Genomic DNA, 24774 nt, shown 5'->3' with positions numbered 1-24774 from the left:
GAACTTTACCTGGTCTGTGGGAGATGACAAACTTGAGGTAGTAAAGAGTTATGTTTTCCTAGGAAAATTAATCTCTGACAATTTAAGTGCTAAACCCCATACCGATAACAATGCCCGGAAGGCTTTATCCCAAGGGAGAAGCTTAAGTGCATTGTACTCGGCAATGGGAAGAAGGCATTTTTCATATTTATTGGAGGTCTTTAGGGCAAAAGTTCCCCCCACCCTCTTGTATGGATTAGAATTAATCGATATTAAGCATTGGGATTTTTTAAATATGGTGGAGGGAAAACTGTTAAGAAGCGTAATCTCTATTAGTTCCGCCTGCTCAGTAGCTGCTTGCAGACTTGAGTTCGGTTTGCGCAGCAGTTGGGTGCAGGGTCTGGCAGCTGTAGTACGTTGGGTCGCAAGCATAGCCAGAGGTGAAGAGGGGACTATGAGATTCCTCTTGAAAACTGAACTATTAGGAAGTTTAAGAGAACATTTTTTAATTGTTAATAACTTCAGAAAGGCTGTATCGCTCTTGCAGTTGGAAGAGAATACTCTCTTTTCTCTATCCGCATCCCAGTTAAAGTCGGTCTTGAAAGAGGCTACTTGGGACCTTAGCTATAGACTAGACAGTACTTTAATCCTTGCTAAGAAGGGTGTTAACCCCCTCACTGACTCATTCGCAAGAAAATTTGTGCAACCTTACGCTACTTGGAATTTACCCCATGGTGTTCGGAGATTTTGGTTTCTTTTGAGGCAGGACTTGTTACCTCTAAATAATCTTTTGTTTAAATGGTACGGAGTTCCTGCAATTTGCAATTTTTGTCATCTGTCTACTCAAGACCGAACGCATGTACTCTTTATATGCCCAGCACTGCGCCCTTATCGTTGCAAATGGTTAAGGCAAATATGTTTGCAAATGGGTATTGTAAATGTTAATGCTTTTATGTTCGCTTTATATAACCCCCCTAATGAGAGATTTTGTTTCAACATTTTTAATTTTTTTTAATGTTTTTTAGATATTTTCTGAAGAATGGCATGTGTATTAACGAGCTACTTTGTGTTGCAGTAATTGTTATAATTTGTCTTTTTTTCATTATGAATGGTATTTTGTATCTGTGTTTTTTTCTTATGTGGACCTCTAAGGAGTTCCAAAACATAATAAAGATTGAAATTGATAACATCCATCAGTTTCAAAGAAGGAATCAGTTTGAAAGCAAACTTTTGTGAAAATGGCACCTCAGTTTTTTAGGTTAACCAGAACTAGCCAGGATATATGGCCAGTTTGCTGGAAAAACTGTGCCAGGGCATGAACAGCGGGAACCCGGTAACTGTGTCTACGAAAGCCAGGCCAAAAACTGAGATCTATGGCAGGTTTTTCTTGCTTTGCAAAATCATTGCACATCCCTACACATGTCCTGATGAAAACCCTGAGGAAGTTATTCTCTGAATGATGTCACAATAGATCTCAAAACCCCACGTGACTCTATCAAACAAATGAGCATTCCACATTCCTTATTGCTGCTAATTACTACAGAAGATGGACTGGGCAAAAATAACTGCTTTTGTCTCTACATCGACTGACCGCACTCAAGTAGTTAGTCTAGGCAATGATGTCCAGTCCATGGCCTGCCTCTTAGGGCCCTCACTGCATGAAGACGGCTGTTGCCTACTTCCTTAGGCGTGCCAGATAGTAATAAATCAATGTGCACGCGTTTTGGAGCTATCCACTGTTCTAGAAGAAATGTTAACGTAAAACATTGCACATTGAAAGTAGGCATGACTCAACTGTTTATGTAATGTTGAAGCACATGCTTCCATTTTATATTGCTTATATGAGGAGCAAATCTGTAAATGACTGATAGGACATGTATGTAAAGTCTTTATACGTATGTGCGCTTCCATATTCGGTAATGGTATTCACCCATTCCCATCCATCTCACCTCTTACCTTTCCTAAGAACATTCTGGAAAATAACACACTGATCCTCAAAGGGGAGGTTTCTAAGCTATCCTGGGTAAGCATTGAGCAATGAGTCTCAGCGCCATTGCCTTAGGCGCTATGAGCACCAGTGTATTGTTTCTGTAAATTAATGAGCGAGGGACCGGCTGACTGAATAAATGAGTAAGTCATTAGTCAAAATGATTACTGGATGCATTAATAACCTTTTAGAGGAGACACAGTGGTTCACATGCAGATGGTGGACCCAGATGTATCAATCGATTATGGCCAGCATCAGCTCAGATAAAATGATTGGCCTGCAATAGTTATTTCTCTAAGAAGCGGTTTGTTGTGTAGCAACATGGCAAGAGATTTTTAATTGCCTCCATCTTGCATTGTGTTCAGTAGTTTTTCATCATACATTCCTTATTTGAAACGTCTACCACGGCATTCTAACTCATTGCTAAGGTTGAAACTAATACATATATTTGTATGCTGCGTACTGCAAAATGTAATGACCCACACTGAATAATGGGCTAGTGCATGAAAGAATAACTTCTACATCATATAAGTCTTTAGTAACCTTTGATTGTTATTTTTCAGGGACTGCTGGTTGCAACTATATTCTGCTTTTTCAACGGAGAGGTAAGATGTTACAGGAGGCATTGCACAAACATTTTGTTTCAAAGCTTTATTTTAGCATGACACAGCTCATGTTGAACACATTAGTTCCCAGATAGAATTTACGTGTAAGTGGATTATTTGAAACTAACAAGTGCACTCTTACATCTGCAATTAGACTGTATGCTATTTAAACTGTGTTAAACGTTGCACGTCGTGATAGTGGCTGTGTTCATGCAATGGACTGAAGCAGCTTCCCAAATGTTGTACTTCTTTTAGTGGTCCTTAAAGTGTTGACATTTGAACCTTTTTTTATTTTTTGTTCGTGTTGGAGTTTTACTTACCAATGTTCTTTTTCTCTGCCAAATACTAATCCCTTGGAGAGATTAAGAGCTTTTGTTTCATATTATAACTTTTGAGCAGTACAAGAACTGTACAAAATATTTTAGAGCACATTTCCTTTATGGCATAATAATGTAAATAATAGATGGAAAAGTTACAATTAACATAGATGTAATCTGATATTTTATATGGTTATTCTTTTCAATCTTCAAAATGGATTAACTCTGTTGAGTTTAAAATTGAGCAGATGAATTTTTTGTAATATATTTATAATAGCAAAAAGCGCACTGAGATCAGATATTCCGATGTGATTAATGCCATCTTAAAGCGGCAAGATGATTTTATAACTGCTTTCGCATGGCTGTAATGAAAGGAAACAGTCAGGATTATTACAGAAGAAATTCACGGCGATGTGCCCGCGAGCTCTAACTCAATTTCACGAGTCTCAACGTCCTGGACTGTTTTTAAATCAATAGCAAGAGCTTCCACACGCCCATAACATTTAAGCCTCGATTAATACTATGAATTGAAGAACAGATAATGGACATCAGTTTGCAGCACAATTGAGAGCCCAAGCAAAACCTAGTCCGAGTCCTGAAGAGAATCCCGGAATTGCTGGGTATTCCAAACGCATTTCCGAGTCCTGAAGAGAATCCCTGAATTGTTGGAGATTCGAAACGCATTGGCTGTTGAGTGTGGGGGAAGGTAGAACAGGGTGTGCCACGAGGGGACTGAATAGAAATTATTTCCCCCCGTTTTCTAGGTTGTCAACACCCTTAAGTAGGATATGCATCCCCACCCTCCCACAGGCAGGACAGTAGACACGTGTCTTTGAATGAAAAATTGTCCACCTTGTGTTTTCAGTGCAAATGCATAATTTCAGGCTGGCACACATAATTTATCGATGTTTGTTTTGTGACCATTGGTTTGCTGCATATATTTTTGGCACAATTAACGATTTTGTATTATGTATGTATTGTATATATTGTCTCACAAAAGAAATGGTTCTAAATCATGCATACAAATGTGTTGCAATTGTGTGATTTACTAATGTGGTGTTTCCTTTTAAAAGACATGTCCAATTGATATATGAAAGTCTTTTTGAAGTATCAAAACTAAGCAGAATAGGGGCGTGGCTTGGCGGGCGATCATGGCGGACGTGGCCTGCTAGAGCTCCCGCCGGCCCGATAATTATCCTGTGACTTCTCCTGGCCCCCGGACCCGAATTGTGCACCACATCTGGGGTAACAGTAGCGGACGACACTGGGAGTCATCCGGTGCCGGAAAAGACGCGCTGAGACCTCTCTCGGAGGTGAGGCGGCTCGGAGCGGTGGGCGGCCTAGTGCCGGTTGGGCAAGCCGGGGCCTCAATTTTGACACGCCCGGACCGGAGGACTCGATCCGGGGCCTGCGGCGCTACCCCTTGGCCACGATCCGGGGCTGCCTGCTGCCGGCGACCTGCTGCGGGATCCCCTGCCTTTCCTGCCATATCTGCGGTGGGGGCCGGTGCCTGGAGGGGGCCTCGGAAGACCTGCGGCCTACCTGGCCTTGGTGGAGCCGGGACCTCGAGTTTGGTGGTCCCCGCCCGGAGTCACCGGCCCAGATCCTTTGACCGGTGCCAGGACAGACGCGCTGAGCCCTTTCTCGGCGGTGAGGCAGTTCGGAGCAGTGGACGGCCTAGTGCCGGTTGAACGAGCCGGGGCCTCAATTTTGGCAAGCTCAGACCGGAGGACCTGATCTGGGGCCTGCGGCGCTGCTCTTTGGCCGCGATCCGGGGCTGCCTGCTGCCGGCGACCTACAGCGGGATCCCCTGCGTTTCCTCACCATACCTGCGGTGGGGCTTGTGCCTGGAGGGGGCCTCAGACAACCTGCCGCCTACCTGGCCTTGGTGGAGCCGGGACCTCGCGTTGGTGGTCCCCGCCCGGAGTCACCGGCCCAGATCCTTTGACCGGGTGAGTGGACGCAGCAGAGCCCCCGGGGGCTGAGGTATCAGTTGGGCGCCTGGCCCGGATAATTGCCCTTCCCTGCTCCTGTGGTTGCCGGGGCAGCGGCCGGAGGACCCGTGGACTGGACTAGAGTGGCCCATATCTGCGCCGTGCCAGGAGTGCCAGTGGGCGCGGAGACGATTTACTACACCTTGGTGAGGCCGCGTTACCTGGGGGCCTACCCGATCTGTGGGCCGGTGGCGAGGGGATCCCGTGTGGCCTGGTGTGCTCTGGAGGCCCCGGTCGAGGCCTGGTTGGTGGACTATCGCGAGGTGCGACCTCGATACAGGTGCGTGTTACTGATCTGCCGTCTCGGCGGCCGCCATGACTAGGGGCTCGGCCGCCACTAAGACTGGACCCATTGATAAATTCACCGGCCCTGGTGGAGGAGCTGGAGCGGCTGGTGGGGGCCAAACTGCTGGACCAGACAACGCGGCGTTGCTGACAGCCATTACACAGTCCAGCGACATGCTGGATGCGAAGATTGGCGCGGTGGGTGCCGACGTGATGCTGCTGCGTCAAGATCTTCGTAATGCGGTCGCCCGCATTACTGAAACCGAGACCAGAGTCACGGCAGTGGAAGGAGATGTTGGTGCCCTTAAGAAGAAGGTTGCCGAAATGGAACAGACTCAACGGGGCCTGGTGCTTCGTGTGGAAGATGCCGAAGGGCGGGCGAGGCGGAACAACCTGCGCTTTGTTGGCTTTCCGGAGGACTGCGAGAATGGGCCCATGGACGCTTTTCTGTCCCGGTGGCTGGAGAGCTGGCTACCCCCGGACTCCCTGTCGCGATGCTTCGTGGTGGAGCGTGCACACCGCGCCTTGACACAGAAGCCGCCGGCCGGGGAGCGGCCTCGCCCGATCATCGCCAGGCTCCTCAACTTCCACGACAGGGACGTCATTCTCCGGGAAGCGCGGCTTAAGGACACCCTGCTCTATGACAATCATAAGATTATGATATTCCCGGACTATACCAAACTGGTCCACCAGCAGAGGCACTCCTTCCTGGAAGCCAAGGCCAGGCTGCGTGGCCTGAAAATCCAATACTCGCTGCTCTACCCGGCCCGCCTCCGGGTGATCTTCAACTCCAAGACCCTCTTTTTCGATACGCCGGAGGCCGTCTTCAACTGGACCGATGAGGCAGTCAGAATTCGACCTCATGTCCAACCAGGGCTGCACTCTGGGTCGTCGCGTGGCTCGTCTCAGGACCGGAGCAACCCATCAGGCAAAGGGAAACGTCACCGCAAGTCCCGTTCCCGGCGGAGGTCCCTGTCCCGGGACCCCCTTTTGGGGGACACACAGCCCGATACGGATCAATCTGATAAAGGCTCCTGATCACCGTTCACAGGGACTGTCTGCTGGTAGCCTTTCATATGTAACTATATATTGCAGATGCTGAGCTGTGGTCGGTGGGACAGACATTGGCTGGTGCAGTATTGACTTCTTCTTTGGCGAATGCCGGGGCCTTCATAGTCTGGTACTTTCCTGTGGTGCTTTGCTTATGACTCTGCTGTATGTTTGTTGGGGTTCGGGGCCCGTACTATGGGCTGCCTCCTCCTGTTGGGACCGGGGGGTGGTTCTGGGAGTGTGTCTGGTTAGTTCGGGGGGGGACTAGTTGGGATCCATTGGTATGGCTGGCTTTGGGCGCTGTGTTTTGGGCCTGAAGTACCGTATACCGCGACAGATACTTCATCGTTCATTGAGGTATGGGGGTGGGGGTGGGGGGAACTGGGGTGTTTTGTTGCTTGTGGGTTGGGCCGGGGTTAGAGGGGTAGTGGGGTTTAGGGCTGTGTTCTGGGGGGTGCACGTGTTTCTTATGATGTTGGCAACCGGGGTGTTGTGGGCCTGGGTCGGGTACTGGGGTTGGCGGGAACTGGCCCACCGTGACAATGGCTGATGCTCCGCGGCTCGTGTCTCCTGGCACTTCCATGCGTGTACTGAGCTGGAATGTCCGGGGGCTCCTAGACAAAATCAAACGGGGGGCTGCGCTTCGCTGGGCGAAAAGGGACTTGGCAGATGTGCTCTTTCTTCAGGAAACACACATGTTGGGCACTAAGGCACTGAGTCTGCAGAGGTTTGGCTTCCACCAGGTGTTTCATGCTGGCTTCACTAGGGGGTCGAGGGGCGTGGCCATTCTTGTCCACAGACGGCTGGCTTATACTCATGAGCGTCAATGGCTTGATCCTCAGGGCCGGTTTGTGTTTGTGCAGGGTAGGGTTGGTGTGGAGCCTGTGGTGTTCGGTAGTGTGTATGCCCCTCCCCCGCTGCAGTGGGCCCTTGCGGAGCGGCTGTTTGCCTTATGGGCCGAGCTTCCCCGTTCCCTGGCTGTGATTGGAGGCGACTGGAATGATGTGGTGGACATGACCTTAGACAGACAGAAGGGACGAGGGGCCGCGACTGTAGCCTCCCCTACTCGGCTGAGTGCCATGATTGATGGTCTTGGATGGGTGGATGTGTGGAGGCATTTGCATGCGGGGAGGCGGGAATACACATACGTCTCTGCTGTGCATGGCTCTCTCTCGCGCCTCGATTGTGTGTTTGTACCGGGGGCCTTCCTTGACAGGGTGCAGGGGGCGGCGATCCGGCCTCGCGGGCTCTCCGACCACTCCCCTGTGGCGGTGCAGATAGATCTCTGTAAGGCGCGCCAGCCGTTCCGGTGGCGGATGTCTACGTGGCACCTGCAGCGACCGGATTACTCCCAGCATCTGCGCGGTGCAATCGCCCACTACTGGCAGGACAACCTTACGGTGGGGATGGATGCAGTCACAGTATGGGAGGCTATGAAGCCCGCCTTGAGAGGTGTGGATATAGCCTGGTGCGCATCGGCTCGTCGGACTCGCCAGGACAGTATTACTGCTGCCGCGGTGCAGGTGGAGGTGCTGGAGGCGCGGCACAGGGCGGCGGCCGATGATGTGACACTGCGGCTGCTTTTACAGGCGCAACAGTCTTACTCCTCGGTCTTATTAGATGAGGCACGCCAGGCGTGGCTGGCTACGCGTAGTAGGGTGTATCAGTGGGGTGACAAGTCTTGCACCATGCTCCATAGGCTTTGTCAGCAGACTCTGCAACCAATCACCTTGCCAGGGCTTGTTGACGACGCGGGGGTGGCAATTACAGACCCCATGATCCTTGCGGCGAGCTTCGCGCGCTATTATGAACGTCAGTATGCCCCTCGGGAGAGCCTTTCCTCTGATGGCATTGAGGAATACCTCGCAGCGGTCCACCCACAGGCGGTCTCCGATGACGTGCGTGATGCTCTGGAGCTCCCCCTGATGGCGGAGGAACTAGGCGACGCACTGGGCCAACTAAATATGGGTAAAGCACCGGGGCCGAGCGGGTTCCCCAGCGAATTCTATCGGAAATTCCACCTGCAGCTCGGGCCACATTACAGGCGGGCGTTGGAACTGGCGCGGGAGCGTGGCACCCTCCCCCCGGACTGGCGTCATGCCGAAATTGTGGTCTTTCAAAAGCCGGGCAGACCCCCGAGCGCCATGAGTCGTACCGTCCCATATCCCTTATTAATTTTGAAGCCAAGCTCCTGGCCAAGGCGCTTGCGAACCGCCTACTCCCGCATATCTCAACCCTTGTCCACCCGGATCAAGCGGGCTTTATGCCACACCGGGCGACGCGGCACAACATTCGGCGGGCTCAGGCCGCGCTGGACGCGATCGGGACCACCGGGGTTCAAGCGGCGCTGTTGTTGGCAGACATCGATAGTGCCTTTGACTCGGTCAGCTGGACCTATCTCTTTGCCCTCCTACCACTACTGAACTTGGGACCGGTTTTTGTCTCCTATGTACAATTGCTCTATACGGATGTCACCGCATCGGTGCGTGTTTCTGGGGCGGTCTCCGCGCGATTTCCTGTGGCCAGGGGCACCCGACAGGGATGTCCCCTCTCCCCGTACCTCTTCGCGCTGGCTATGGAACCTATGGCCGCCCGGGTGCGCCGAGACGCGCTTTATCGGGGCTTTGTGTGGGGGGCGGACCACTCGGACCGCATTGCCCTGTATGCGGATGATGTGCTCTTCTTTATGACTGATTTGCATTGTACGGGCCCTCGCGTTCTTGAGATCATGCATGAGTTTGGTCAGGCGTCGGGGCTTTTTCTTAACCCACGCAAGTCGACCCTGTGGGTGTTGGGGAGTGACTCGGTGCACTGCCCGTGGGCTGCGTCCCTTCAGGTGGTGGTTGAGGGCATGCAATACTTGGGCGTCTTCCTCTCGGCCTCGGCCACGGTGGCGTGGGATCGGAACATTCGGCCAGTGTGGGATAGGGTCCAGATGGACGTTAAGGCCTGGACACGTATGCCCCTCAACATCTATGGTCGGTCGGCCATCTTTAAGATGGTCGCCCTGCCTCGGCTCCTCTACCAACTGCAGAATCATCCATATAGAATCGACCCGCAATGGTTCCGTAGTGTCAACTCGGTGCTGGGTAGGTTTTTGTGGGCCGGGGGTGCCTCTCGGGTCGTGCTACGTACCTGCTTTCTCTCTACATACTGTGGCGGCTTGGCGTCCACGGACCTCCTGTCTTATTACCAGGCCTCCCACCTCCTAGTGCTCAATGAGTGGTGGTATGGGGACCGTAGTGATCCGGCCTATGCTCTGGAGCACTCGTTGATGGGCGGTGCCACGCTCCACACGTTGCTGTACTCGGCCAGACGGAGGAGGGCATTGCCGAGGGTCACTCAGGTGGTCTTTGCGGTCTGGCGGCAAGCTTTGCACCGTGTGGGGTGGTGGGGCAGACTGACGGCCGAGACGCCGTTGTGGCGTAATGGCCTGCTCCTGGCGCTGGCTTCCCTGTCCGGGTTTGGCGGCTGGGACGCGATCGGGATTTCGTCCCTTGGTCACGTTCTCTCTGGAACTACGCTTAAGTCCTTTCAGGACCTTAGTTCTGAATTCAATATGCCTAAGTCCCAATTCTTTCGGTACCTCCAGTTCCGCCATGCCCTTGGCCCGAGTCTGGTGGGCTTGGAGCAACTCCCCGATTTCAGTCCCATCGAGGCTAAACTGTTTATGGGTGACCTAGGCGACAAAAAGGTCTCTCAGATCTATCGCTCCTTGGTTACGCACGGCTCCCCTTCTCTCGAGACATTGAAGGCCTCCTGGGAGAATGATGTTGGCCCCTTGGATGATGATGACTGGCGCGAGGCCCTTGAATCCCCCCGGGGAGCTGCTATAGCTGTCCGTCTTAGATTTATTCAATTCAAATACCTCCACAGGGCCTATTATACTAGGGAACGGCTGTGGCGGGCGGGCCTTATAGCCGCCCCGGAATGTCTGAGGTGCGGTGATGAGAGAGGGACGCTTCTCCATACTGGAGAAGTGTGGCTCACTGGTCAGAGCAGGCAGACCCTGAAGCAGAGGTCAGACCCGGGACCAGGGTTCAATTCCCGACGCGGCAGGGTCTTGAGCTCAAATGTCCATGGACTCGATAATTCTCGCTTCGGTGCCTGACCTAATCATGGGTTCACACTCTGCAACTCTGGGCATTAAGCTTGCTTAATCTCCACAACGGCCCCCCTGCGGCGGGATGCCTGGCTTTCACCTTGGGGATGCCCTGTAGGGGCTATCTCACAGGGAAAAGCCAGGACGGGTTCCCAAGGCAAGCGCGGAGATACCCCTTCGGGGGTCGATTCAGGCGCTATATAAGAAACATAATAATACTGTGTGGTCCTGTGGGAGGCTGACCAGATTCTGGGCGGGGGTTTGGGACTGGCTTTCGGAGGTGCTGGGGTGGGACCTGCCCCGTACCCCTAGGCTGGGTCTCCTTCATGTCCTGGAAAATGTTGGGGGTAACACTTACAAACGTCACTTGCTGCTGTTGGGGCTGGTGGTGGCCAAGCGAGATCTGGCCCAAGCCTGGAAAAGCGAACGTGCCCCCCCAATTGGTGCATGGAAAGCGGGACTGGACTTCCTTATGGGCCTGGAATTACCTGTTTTTGAGGCCAGAGGGTGTCCCCGGAAACATTACAAAATTTGGAAAAGATGGGCGGACTACAGGGGTCTGAACCTCGATCCCCCGGCTGATATTGATGATGTGTTGGCCCTGGATGTGGACCCCGTACCTTAGACTGTTGGCTGACTCCACCTTTGTTTTACATCTTATGTTGCTACGCTGTGAACACGTGCACTGGGTTCGGGTGGGATAAGGGGTGGGTAGTAGGGGGGGGTGTTGCAGGGCGTTGTTGGGGATGGGTGGTCTGGGAGGGGATTAGGGTATGTTTTTCTATAACTCTGGGTTCACTGCTATGCCTTTTACATGTCTGTTGTTGACAGTCTCCTCCTGACTGTGGAGGGCTGTATTGCATCTTGCTTGAACTCTCAATAAATACGGTTTTAAAAAAAAAAAAAACTAAGCAGAATAAATGCTCAAAAACCTCAGAATTAGTGCTCTCAGGTTTATCGCGACTATTTAAAATAAACCTCTCTTGACACCTTTCTGCGATTTCAATCTTAAAGCGCTGAGGCACCGTCTAGGTGTGGCTGGAGACAGCTTCCACTGAATCATGTGGCTGCTGTCATCTATTCAGAGGAATGGGCAAGAGATCCGCCTTCAGCAATTGCCTAAGGTTTACTCACAAACTGATCAGCCCACAATCATCAGCTATTTTCAGTCTGCACCTTAAACGACTCACTGTTAGAGTCTTTCTTGGACTTACTTTTGCAGTTATGTGAAATTGACTACCTCTTTGAATAATGAGTATTTTGGATGCTCTCTGCCTTATTGTCCGCCATTGTTTGCTGTGTATCAAAAAATGATAGTAAAAAGATTAAAACTCACGATCATCAGTCATTGGTTGACTCATTTCCGCTAGTTAATGCAGAGTGGTTCACATGCAGAACCCAGGCAGAGCAATCATGTATTGCCAGCAGCAGCTCAGATAAAATGATTTGCCTGCAATAATAATTTTCTTAAGGGGTTTGTAGTGTAGCAACATGGCAAGAGAATTTTAATTGCCTCCACTGCGTTTTTTGTTTTTGTTTGATTTTCCATCTTGTTGTTTTCATTTCTACCGAAGTTGTATTTAGAAAAAAGATATATGTTTTGTTAGACCAGAAACGTTTTGGCAGACTTGAGTGCAATTAGCTAGTGAATAATGGCAGTGGCATTTCTAGAACGTGACTGCAGCTTGTGCAGAACGTGATCTGATCAATCTCTTGCATATCATGCGTCCACTACTGTCTAGGTGCTTAAAATGCGACGTTTAAAAGAAAATCTTGTTACTAAGGAAGCATAAAGACAAATTGCACTGCCCCTCTTTGCATCGACTCAAATATATTATACAATTCAATAAGCCAAGCGTTTACTATGAGCGCACAGGAAAAAAGGTGCCCAAAAACAAACTCTCTTCTACCAGCCACATTTCACTTGAAAATAAATGTATTCCTTCTCGGCATTCCATCAAGTCGTGGGATAAATGATGAGATGGGCAACGCGGCGATAGCCGTAGAGCGTATTATTCTGATGGTGAGGAAAGGTTCAAGAGACTGAGCCTGCAGTTAATTCTTACAGAAAGTTAGTGCAAATAAGGGGTGCAGACAAGATTTCTAAATGATGATGCAAATCTAGACAGGCACTGCAGTTTTCTGTGTGATGGTGCAATTATAAGCGAGCCCCCAGACTTGCTGAGTGTGTGCAAAAAAAAAAATATGTGCCTAAAAGTAGCTAGTTATGGTGTCAATTTGAGTACTCCTAGATTTCGAAGCAATGAGGTAAAATTGAAAATGTATATGGTTCACTGAGTCATGGCTTAAATCTGAGCATGCATTTAGGATTACTGAATCAGGTGCAAACTTAATATTGCAACAAGGAATACTGAGCGATGGTATGTTTAGGGTTAATGAACGCAACGAGATGCTAAGCATGTACTAACTAATACTGATTGCTTGGTAAATCAAGGCAAATACTACTGATCAATAGGTGATGGGACCAATTAATACTCATGTGCATGTCCGCACTTCTATTAGGTTGTGAATGTGGTTCAAGGCACAAAGGGGCATATTTACAATAAAATGTCAGAGAGCGTAGCTAGGCCAAATATGGAAGCGCCACACTCCAACATTTTCAAAAGTCAAAGATGCGCCGTATTCACAAGGATACGGTGTAGCCCTGTGTTTCCCCTAGCACTGGCACAAAAAAATCTCCCTAGTGCCAGCGCAGGCACCCTGCCTTCATGTTGCAAGGGTGCCTGCACTGCAAGGATGATTGTTTAATTGTTTAATTACATAAGCAATCAATAATGGCAACTTGCACATTCTAGGTGTGCTGTTTCTGGGGCACACATAGAAAGAGCCAAAAATTCAGAGAAATTAATAATTTCTCCTCATTTTGCCATTCTGACACCTGATATTCCATTGCGTTCGTTTTGGTGCTGCCTCAGCTTTGTAAATCTGGGTGCTTCCGTGGCAGTGAGAGCTAGGAGGTGATGAGTATCAAATCCTACAGTGGCATACCTGTACTTCCCATTTGGAAAGCCAGAGCAAGCCCTGTGACATAGGGAACACAGCAAGATGCTCCGTACCCTTTGACCTAAGCCTACAAATCAGACACAAGGCTAAGGGAGTCACCAAACACCATGGAGAGACCCACTGTGAGGAGGATGGTTTGGGAGAGACAGAACAGTGTCTGCTTTTATAACACATCAGTCACTGTCAGTTTCCTAAAGGTGAGACCTGACTCTCCTCAAGGTGTCCCCTACCTCAGACCACTTCATTGTGCACACACTCTGGAACCTCCCTTCGGCCAACCAACACACCATGGAAAACTCCTCTCAAGTCCTCAAGAAAAGGCCAAATGCAAAATTCTCTTACACCAGAACACCAATCTAAGGAGCCCTCCTCTTACCCATATAAATCAGTCGCTGCCTCCTAGACACCTTCTTTAAGAGTGGACCCCATGCAACTTTCTAACTACGCCGTATACACCTTTCTTGAGATGAGTGCTACGCTGCCAATTTACAATTTGCTTGAACAGACCTACGTTCGGGCTAAGGAGGATATGGTGCATACTATGCAAACATGCTGTGTACTTCAGCAGAAAAGGGGACCTCCTCCTCTTATTCATCCATTCATACATTTACTCAAGCAGTCAGCATTATATCCACTCTTTTATCCATCCACTCCCTCTCACATCTGTTCAACGAATCCACCACCCAGGCACTCACTTTTCAATCTTTTACACACTCCCCCACTTATTCATCAATTCAATCATCCAGCGGTTCGTCTTTCCATGTATCCTCTAGCCAATTCAACCATTCGTTCACTCTCTCACTTGCCCATCCATTCATACATCCGTTCAACCATCAATGCACTTAGAAAAAAGCCAGACCGATTGGCTTTGTCAGTGGTTAATTATCTTAAGAATGTCATCTCCGGTAATCATTTTTTGTTAAACCAACACAGGTATGGAGTAATCAGCAGATTCTTCTAATGTAATAAGATGAAAAACGTAGGATTGTGGTATAAACTTATGCCAATTATCTAAAATTCTGGGCCACTTTCCCAAATGCCATTGAGTACTCTAAGATAACGAATTTAGTTTCAAAACATTTTCAAACATCCTCGCTATAGAGTGTCAAAACAATTAGAATTAAGTGACATTGACAGTAGTAACCTTTTGGCCTGCCATGATTGCAATACATCGCTGTGTTCAGCTACTTCTGACTAGCAAGCCACCTCAATTATTTGGAAATAATGTTCCAGAACTTTCAGAAAGTGAGGGAATGACAAGAATCCCTTTGAAGTGAATGACAACTTGCATTTATTTCACCATATTCAACAAAATCTTTACAGGAACTTTTAAATGCACTTATGCTACCCATAAGTTTTTTCATATCTTACCCGGTGTGGAAAATTTCTTGTCACCCCCGGCTTGACAAAATGGCAAAACAATGTGTTTAAAACACATATTTTTGCCATTCTGTCACCCCCTCAGTGATCCCACCCGGGGCGGCCCGCACCTGATGCACCCCTCTTCCTACGCCACTGGGGTAGTTCATGAATCCTACAATTAGAAAGGCATTTATCTGATGCAGGCTGCCCATACGTAGCACTTGCTAAAGGAACATGCTCAGTGATGCCAATTTAATTTACCTGCAGATCGTAAGGTCTATATAAGAATAAATTCCTAGCTCTCATTCTATGCTTTTTCTTGACCATGACAGGGTTATGGATATTTATTTAAAACAATGGAGTATATTCTCAAGAACATGTGATAACCGTCGAAAAAGTTACTTAACGCAACTTCCAACATCGCAGTCTATCACGGGAAAATTACGGCGTGTTAACCAAGCATTCTCAACACTGAGGTACAATGCGATAGTTTCCAGATAACGCGTCAAATGTTCGCATTAAAGTCAACGCCACACCGCAAAAATGTGAAACGTGAACACAAAAAATCTTGCGCTGAGGCCAATCGCGATACAAAAAGCAGCGAAAACCAGCCACAGGCCCGCAAATCCTACCCGTCTGGCAGGAAAATGCACCATAAAAACTACAGCAACAACACACCAGAAACATTCCAAAGCGCGTAGCAACAGGGATTCACCCTGACCGAGCGCAAAGGCCAACGTGAACCCCACAACCCCCACAGACCACCAGAAAGGAACAACAGGGAGGGCCAAGGAGGAGAGGGAGAGAAAGACGGGTTGCAGTCCGCAGCAAAACCAGATCAGCGTCACGGAGGTGACAGAACACCACCATCAAATGACCCACAAGTAGACCACCTGGAATGCAGTTGGAGAGCCGAGGAGGCCAATAGAGGAGGCCAAGAGGCGCTGGCAGTACGGACACAGCTCTAGAGGACCTAACACAACATCAACAGGGTGAGTAACGACCAGGGACTGGAGAGACGGGGAGATGGGCACAATGGCACACATGCACAATGAGATGTAGCACACTGCACACACACAATGACCCTGGATCATGTCCCTGATCCCCGTGGCACACTGCAGCACACACACATAGCAAGAAGAGCACACCCACATTGACGACAACATGGCACAATGCGCAAACCCAACACTGCAGAACAGAGGACACAAGTGGCTTCTCACACTCACAGTAACATGCCTACTACATCTGACAGAGCTGGAAACTGTGAAATGGAAATATACGCGTACACCTCACATCCGTCATGTAGTCCAAATGTACACTGTCCTGCAGCAGTATTCAGCACCCCCAAACAGTCACAATGTACACTGTCATACAATCTGCATGTGAACAAGAACAATGCACCAACATATGTGTCAACACAATGTCAACATGCATCTCCCCTTCACATTGCAGAGGGGCACACAACACCTCCAGCAGAGCACAGAAGACAAAACATCTATGGTGCCGAGAGGACCACCACACCTACGATACAGACCTCCTACAACAGCCCATAGACATCCCATTCAACTCACCACTAGGACCTGGGGAGCCAAACTACTTAGAGGAAAACACAGACCCAGCAACAGAACACACAGCAGGAAGCAACCGCAAGCACAGCTGGCACACAACACTTCACCCACCCACATATGGCACCCCAAAGCCAGGTGTCAGCATGCCAAAAGGAGGAGGCCGAACAGGTGTGGGTGGGGTCCAAACCCATGGAAGGCCAACTAGATCACATACGTTGGTGTCTATTATCCTTAAGGGACCACCTACACCCCACAAAGGAGACCCACACTGCCATAGAGACACATGCAGATGCAGATTCACAGTACAGAACCACACCCAGGGGCATGCAAATAGCAGTCACACACCTATGTTGGCACTACGTAGGATGACCCAGGCAACCCCCCCTTACGATTTGAGTGGCTGATGACAAAGCTACATGTCCCAGCTCCAACCCCCTGCCTGCTGTGACATGTCTGCACCTGCTGTACACAGCACAATGTAGTGTTTAGGGCCCAGGGCCCTCATGCATACAACAAGACCACAGGGCCATATGCAGATATTATGTTGAACTGGCCACAGGCACATGTGCTAGGCCCGTTTATTGGCAGGGCCACATGTACAGTGAGGCCTGTGCTGGATGTGTGTGGGGTGAGTGTAAGCCAGCCCGCACAACTTGAACAGTGAACACAATTGAGACGGAAACAGAAAACACAAGCATAACAGGGGCAACTGCTGAGCAATATAGAGGTAGCTGGAGCAAGTACATAGGTCACCAAATATGCAAACAGAAGTGTCAGTGAGTTGCAGTGCACTGAGGTTGGGGCACTAGAGCTGAGTGCGCTCATGTGAAGAAAAAGTCTAGGATGGTGTTCCTTCGAGATATTCCTGATGCAGATGCAGTGGAGTGCGTTAGACCTGCATCATCTCCCTCATCGACGTCCCAGGTCGCCCACACTGCTTGAGGAGACATTGCTGCGCAACCTCTCCACAGAACAAAACTCCATCAGTAAAGGTCCATGGGTTGCAGTGCACTGAGTCAGTGGCACCTGGAGTGCTGGGCGGGGATCAGGCAGAAGATGGCATCCACGACAGGTGCGAGCAACTCCATCAGTCTGCCAGTACCACCGTTTCGACTCTAGCAGACAGTGGTTGGAGGTGGTCCTGGCGATGGTGGCATGTGCCTCCTGCGGTGATGCGACGTCCGGGCCTGTTAGGACTCGATTTGATGTGTGAGTACTGGTGGGCCGCAGTTGAGACCGGAGGCACCGGACAGTGCTGGGCCACAGACACATGGTGTTGATGACCCCAAGGCCATCGCCTCGGAGGGCATCCAATATCTCAGGAGAAGGAGTCCCCGACCTGACCAGCACAGAGTTAGTGGCCCCGGATGCACAACGGCCGCACAGACTCCCTGCCATGGGACGGTGACTTGCGGTGCACTGAGGTAGGGCCACGCCAACTGGGCAGGTCCTCATCTATGTTGAAAGTGAATGTGGCGGAGGGTTGCGGGGGACAGTAGAAGGTGTCCTCCAGGGCATGATGCGGAAGGTTTGATCTTATCCAGAAGCAGCAAATAGTGGAGTGGAAGGCAACAGCCTTGTTGCCAGGACAAGTTCGGTATCAGATACATGAGGATGAAACTACCCCCTAGTCCATTGACTCAGATGCCACTAATGTACGACCAGTGAGCGTCCATGAATGTCGGGGAACAGACTTAGTGGCACTGGGACTGAGAGGGGATGCAGATTGCAATGATGCCGGTACACTGATATGAACTCCACTATTGCTAGATCAAGACTTTTTGACCTACTGGACCGCAGTGTGGGCCATAGGCAGCGGCAAGCAGAGGCCCACAACCATGTGTCATTGGCTCGCAATGCACAGAGTTAGTGACACCAGGGCAAATGTCGGTAGTGTTCGATCACTTCCATAACAATGATACTTTTGTGCTCCAGACTGCAAAGAGCCATCCTCCTACACCTTTCTTTGCGTGCAATATGTACTCTGCCATTGAAAAATCAATGCTCAGTACCAATTGTGCGACCAATTCGACCGCAGTGTAGGCGGTAGGCGTTTCCAGGGTGTGGTTTTGATGCTATACATAGACATGGTGTCACCACATCGAAGGGAGTATAGTGATTTAAAGTCTGCATTGCCATGTATACCCAGCCATTGCATGATCAAGACTCAGTTCCAATTGTGTGACCTACACAAGTTTTGTGTGGCCCTGGAGCAGTAGTCCGTGTGGGCCCACAGACCCGTGTGGTTGTAATGCTATGCACAGACTGGTGGCACCACATTGAAGGGAGTATAGTGAGTTAAATTCTGCCATAATTAATGTTCTCTGCCATACTGTAATCAAGACTCAGTTCCAAATGTGTGACCTACTAGTCTGCTGTGTCAGCCGGTAGAGTAGGTCAACGAGAAAGGAGTATTGTGTCGCAGAGGCCGTGATGGTCGTAGCAGGTTGCCAAGGTCGCGGGCCTCGGGCCTGAAGCTTGCACCAGCACGGGGTGGACCCTCTTTGACACACGCCGGTCTCAGCAGGTGGGCATTGATGCCTGGGTGTGCAGGGGCGGGAAGGCCTGGTTCGTGGACCAGCGACATGAGGTGCAGCAGGCGCACAGGATTGCAGGCAACCCCGCTCACGGCGTCGGCCTTGTGGCGGGGTTAGGGGTGCCCCCCTGGCAGAGATGTTGGGCATTCCGGAAGAGAACCATGCCCAGAGCTACGTGCCTTTTATTCACACCCCTACGGTGGCCTGGCATACGCCGGCCAGCCTACTCCGCTCACGCTTACGGGGGGGACATAACAAGCTACATTTCTGAGTTCCTCCCCACTTGCTGGGGTGACATGGTTGCGTCCACTGCCCACTATACTCCATACACCAGCAGTGTGTGTGTCAACATGGATATGTGTGTGGTCTGCATACTGCCGTGTGGCCATCTCCAGCTGTCCCTGCTCAGTGTGGGGGAGGTTTAGATGGTGGGGTACCAAGCTGATGGTGTCATCCATGACTGTTGTGAGGGACTTGGATTTACCTGTCTGTGTGACTCCTCCGACTCGTGGGGATGTTGGTTGGAGGGTACCAGTGGCCAACAGATGCATCACAGCCAGCAGCTTGGTCTGCGGTGAGATGTCGGTTGTCAGCTGTGTTGGTACTGTCCGCCTGTGTGTAATGATGGTCAGGATATGGAGGTGGGTTGATCTTTTGTGCCTGCGGTGGGCTATGACATTCTCTGGTGTTGGGTCTGTGAAATTGGTGCATTTTGGGAGGATCGCTCACTTTGTCTGCGCTGCCTCGGTGTTTTTCGTGGCGGCGGTGGAGGTTCAGGGGGTGGGGGGTCTTCCTAGCGGTGGTGGCGGTGGATGTTGTTGTCCTGTTTAACCTCCGAGCTGCATGATGAGTGGCTCAATGGCATCTGTTGCCCTTCAGGTGTGGCTCTGGGCTTGTCTCCCTTTTGTGGTGCAGGCTGTGGTCCGACTTTACACCAGGTCAGAGCAGGTGTTAATTTCCTGCTGCTACTGCACCTTAGTGCATGTTTTGTGTTCTTATCTCTGATCTGTTTGGTCATTGAGAATGTTGCGGAGTGGTGTTGTTGCGGCTTTTTGCTCAGGAACGCCTACTCTGCATCTCATTAGCAATAGATGTGGGGGTTATCTGTGGCAATATTTTTTGCAGCTGCTATCGCAGGTAAACTGTTGCTATGGGCTGTTAGCACCAGCTTAAGAATGGGGCGATAAATTTATCACAACTTTGGCTGCGATAAAGTGCCGTTAACTTGGCGATAGATCCTTGAGAATATGCCCCAATGTTTCTACAACTTTTAAGAAACTCCAAACGAAGCTTGACTCCTTTGTTTTTCTGGGATAAGACAAGAATAATACTAGTTAAAGAGTGGTGAATTTCTTAGAATGTTCTTTTTAGGTCTGGACTTGAGAAAGCATTATCCAGTCATACGTAATTTAAAGAAATTGTAAGTGAAAAAAGCATACATATGTATGCACACCTAGAGCTTTAGGTCATCTTTGTTCACCCATTCATCTGTCCAACTGTCATTCACATTTTGCATTCGCCCACAACAGCATACTGCATTGGGCACTGAGTCAATGTGCATCTGGCTCTGCTGGTGCAGGCATTTTCTCCAGAACACGTGCAGATCTGCCTAAAATAAACACATCTATGTGCTAAGGCTGCTGGCCAGCACTTTACTTTGCCAGTGATTTTTAATTTCCTTTCATTATAATTTATTTGAGGGTGCGTGGCCAAGATAGTGGCTGCGGCAGCTGCCGGGAGCAGAGGTGATGCCTCTACACCCTTCCGCCTTCTCTCCTGTGGCGTTATAGCTTTGGCGGCACAGCGGCCGGCCGAGTGTGGGGGCGGCCCAGCGTAGCTGAACCCAGGACTGGTGCCATTTTCTACAGTGATTCGAGGGGGTCTGGGCCTGCCACCCCCTCGGAGTGATTGAACGAGATCGCCGCTGGAGTCCCCGGACCAGGGGAGAATCACCCCGGGTGCCCACGAGCTGCGGCCTACTTTCCTCACCCCCACGCCAATTTTGAGAGATGCCGGCCTGCCACGCGTGGCGCCAGAGTCAACACCGGGACCCGGACTCAGCGAGGATCACAGGTATTTAGCAGAGAGGGTCGGATGGGGCCCTACCCCAGCACAACTTCCGTGGGAGGCCACCACTAATGTGTAGCGCCTTGCACTAATAGACTTAGGTGACGGCGAGATTTGCCTTGCCTACCACACACGTGCACAGGCTACCAAGACACCTGGTGGGAGCCACTGACCAGGCCGGAAAGGCCTAGATTTGCACCCATCCAACCTCATCCACCCCGAGTACCGGAGAGGTGGCGCTTGCGGGTTCACCTGGGTGGGTCGGGGCCCGATGTCACAGGACTGCGTGCGGTAACCTGCCTGCAGGGCGCAAAACGGTGGGATTGCCGCGCACTGAGAGGATCGGCAAGGGAGACAGCCCGAGGGCTGGTGGAGGAGGCAGGGCCCTACTGAGCGCAATTGGGAGAGCTACTCGTGGGGATGAACTTTTCTACCTGAAGAGAGTGACTAGTACACAGATCACAGGCCTCTACTGCCCATGCGGGGGTGAGCCAAGTGGGACCCTTGAGGATTGAAAGAGACGGTGGCCCACGGTGGTGTAGGCCTGTCTGAATGCCCTGGTGGCAGCTGGATCTCCAAAAACACTTGGAGGGCCTTGAGAACAGATCGCGTCGGCATAACATTCGGATCCGAGGGGTGAAGATGACGGAGGATACCAAGGATCTCTTTGCCGTCTCACAGGGCCTCTTCCGCCATATCTTGGCAGCTGCTCAGGACGTGGAAATTGTCTTAGATAGAGCACACAGAGTCGGCCACCGAGGGCGCCCAACGCCCCCCGGGGGACATTTAATATGCCTGCAGGACTTCAAAACCGAGGAAGCCATCATGGCAAAGGTGAGAACCCTCCACCCTCTCATCTATCAAGTTCATTCTCCTGTGCTATACCAGGACCTAGCCCTCTAACAGAGTCCTGTCAGGTGCTAGGCCTGACGGTGCCGGATGATGAGGACGATGATCACCGCAGTGGCAGCCCTGGGCCCGAGATCACACCCTAAGGATGGCAGAATCAGAGGAGGTGGTGGCGAGTCTGAAAGCCGAACCAGGCAGATGTTGTGGGGGGGCAACAGGAATCCCTTGCCTCCACGGCCGATGCCCTGGCCCGAACGAAACCCGCCACCGAGTGAGACAATGGCCATTATGTACCTTAGTCATGATTCTCTGATTTCTGGCGGATGGCGGGGGGAACTGTTCCTCTCTCCTTGGTCACGTCATGAGCCCCCACTCGATGACCACCCAGCTCCTCCGGGTTTGCGGAATATACCCTAGAGATTGGGTTTTTTCAGCATTTTTGAACTTTTTGTTGCTGGCAGAGACATTAGTGCTAATGGAACTGTTTTGTGTTTTTTTTCTGTTGGGTTTGGGTTTCCTCGTCCTCCTTCCCTGGGTGCCCTTAGCAAACTGTCATATTGTATGCCGCTGGCCGCTTTGTACTCTCTCCCACCTTGAGGGATTAGTGACTGCACAACATGACCAGCGCCATGTATTGCATTCATCCTCTATCCCAGATCTCTGATGGCGCACAATTCTCTTAAACTCCTTACCCATAACGTGCTTGGCCTGAACAACCCAATGAAACGCAGGGCCATACTACATTACCTTGAACATTCTATGGCTGACATATGCTTACTCCAAGAGACCCACCTCCACTCCAAATATCATCACAGATTGAGAGCTAAGGCATTCCCCATCCAGTTGTTCTCCTCCAACACCACAAAATCAGCGGGGGTGGCCATCCTAGTCTCCCGATCCTTCTCGGGGAAGGTTCTACAGAAGCAAGCAGAGATCAGGGGCCGCTTTCTGACGTACCAGTTCTCGCTAGGAGAAACGAACTTTGTCATGGGATCTATTTATGCACCTAACAAGGGGCAGACAAAGTTCCTCCTCAAGGCATCAAGGCAGGCGGCTGCTGCCGCAGATAGGCATTCACTGATTGGGGGAGACCTCAATGTTGTTTTTGACAATGACCTTAGATCGTTCCTGCCAGAGGACGACTCAAGCCGGGGTCTGCTCGCCCCAGGGTAGTCACTGCTTCAGGAGCTGGGACTATCTGACCTCTGGCGCCATTCCCATCCCCACACTCGTAGCTACATCTTTTACTCAGGGGCACACAAAACCTATGCGTGCCTGGACTATCTTCTAGGCTCCTCCTCCCTCCAGACCCTTATGACCAACATTGATATTCTGACGGCCTCTCTCTCTCGGACCACTCCCCTGTCCTTGCCAGCTTTCACCTCCCTTGCTCACCAGGTCCCCTCAGACACTGGCGCTTGCGTGACACACTGCTGCAGTGTCCAGCTCCCACCTGTACTGACTCAAATCCAGAGAGCCATCACAGATTTTAACTCCTTCAACGCTAATCCGGACACGCCCCTAGCTACATAGTGGGCAGCCCTAAAGGCTGTCTTCCGGGGGGAATTCATAGCAATCTCTTCAGCTCACAATCGAGATAGGGAAAGTAAGAGGGCAGAACTCACCCGGACGGTCTCAGAACTTGAGCAGCTACATCAGAGGACGGGGCTTCCAGAGCATGGTGCCAACTTTGCCTAGAGAGAAAACAGCTTGCTGCCCTAGATCAAGATAAAGCGAGATATGCATCCCTTCAGCTGCGACACTCTTATTACACTGGGGTGGGACAGGTGTGGTCACCTTCTTGCTAACAAACTCTCTGAGGCTAGACAGCGAAAAGGGGTCCAGACCATACGTACGCCAGAGGGCGAGCCAGTGATAGATGACACGACCATAGCTGAAATCTTTCGAGAGTTCTACGCGGACCTTTACGCCGGAGACCCGCTTGATCTCCAGTCTAGTGCAGACTATATAGCTGGATCTGGCATGCCCTCCCTTTCCTCAGCGCAGGCTGAATATCTTGACAGGGCCATGCAAGTGGAGGAGGTCATCTCGGCAAATTCCCGCCTCAAAGTGGGTAAATCGCCAGGCCCAGGCGGCTATACTGCCGCCTACTACAAGACCTTCTGCAACCATTTGGCTCCCACTCTGACTCGACTGTTTAACTCTTTTGAGCACACTGGTGCAATCCCGGGAGAGATGCTGGAGGCGGCAGTGGTTGTAATCCCGAAACCCGGAAAAAACAATACGACCTGTAGCGCATATAGACATATCTCATTGCTTAATATCGATATTAAACTCTACACCAGCATTCTAGCGACCCGATTGGTGCCCTACATGACACAATAGGTCGAACCTGACCAGGCAGATTTATTATTCAGAGGCAGACTAGTGACAACACTAAGTGCATACTACACCTAAGAGAGAAAGCATCCCGCACCCAAGGCGAATATATGCTTCTGGCCATCAATGCAGAAAAGGCCTTTGATAGGGTGCACTGGCCCTATTTGAAGATGGTGTTGATTACAGCTGGCTTTGGTGAAAAGCGCCGCACCCACGGTCCAGGTTAACACCCACACGTCTCCTGGTTCTCTATCGGGAGGGGCACTAGACAGGGTTGCCCCCCGACTCCTCTCCTTTTCGCACTTTATATGGAAGCCCTAGCAATCAAAATTCGCCGCCATCCTCTAATTACTGGGATTCAGTTTTGTGGAGAAACCCACACCATTAGCCTTTATGCAGACGATGTCCTACTGTCCTCTCTAACCCGATTATGTCCGTGCGAGTCCTCTTCATGGAACTACACAATTTTACTCGGGCGTCGGGCTTTAAAATTAACATGCATAAATCTGTGGCACTTAGTCTCTCCCGCTCTCCACATGTTATTGCCCACCTCCTAGAGGAACACCCGATACAGTGGTCAAATGAGGCAATTCCATACTTAGGCATCCAGCTTGCTCCCACCATTCAAGCCACCTCCGACATTAACTACTCCAACCTCCGAAAACGCGTCAGGAAGGAATTGAGCAGGTGAAAACACTGCACAATATC

The 24774-nt window shown here is 50.6% G+C and overlaps 1 protein-coding gene across 1 annotated transcript in view; it reads left to right on the top strand.

Annotated features, from left to right (window-relative positions):
* CALCR (calcitonin receptor) overlaps positions 1 to 24774 on the top strand; it is a 2001221-nt gene that overhangs the window by 1640632 nt on the left and 335815 nt on the right. The window contains exon 13 of the mRNA XM_078664409.1: positions 2530 to 2571. Within this exon, the coding sequence (XP_078520535.1) occupies positions 2530 to 2571 (42 nt within the window). The remainder of the gene's footprint in view (positions 1 to 2529; positions 2572 to 24774) is intronic.

This window comes from Lissotriton helveticus, chromosome 10 (genome assembly GCF_964261635.1).
Source record: "Lissotriton helveticus chromosome 10, aLisHel1.1, whole genome shotgun sequence".
Classification (NCBI taxonomy): Eukaryota; Metazoa; Chordata; class Amphibia; order Caudata; family Salamandridae; genus Lissotriton; species Lissotriton helveticus.
This window is presented reverse-complemented; position numbering and strand designations above follow the sequence as displayed.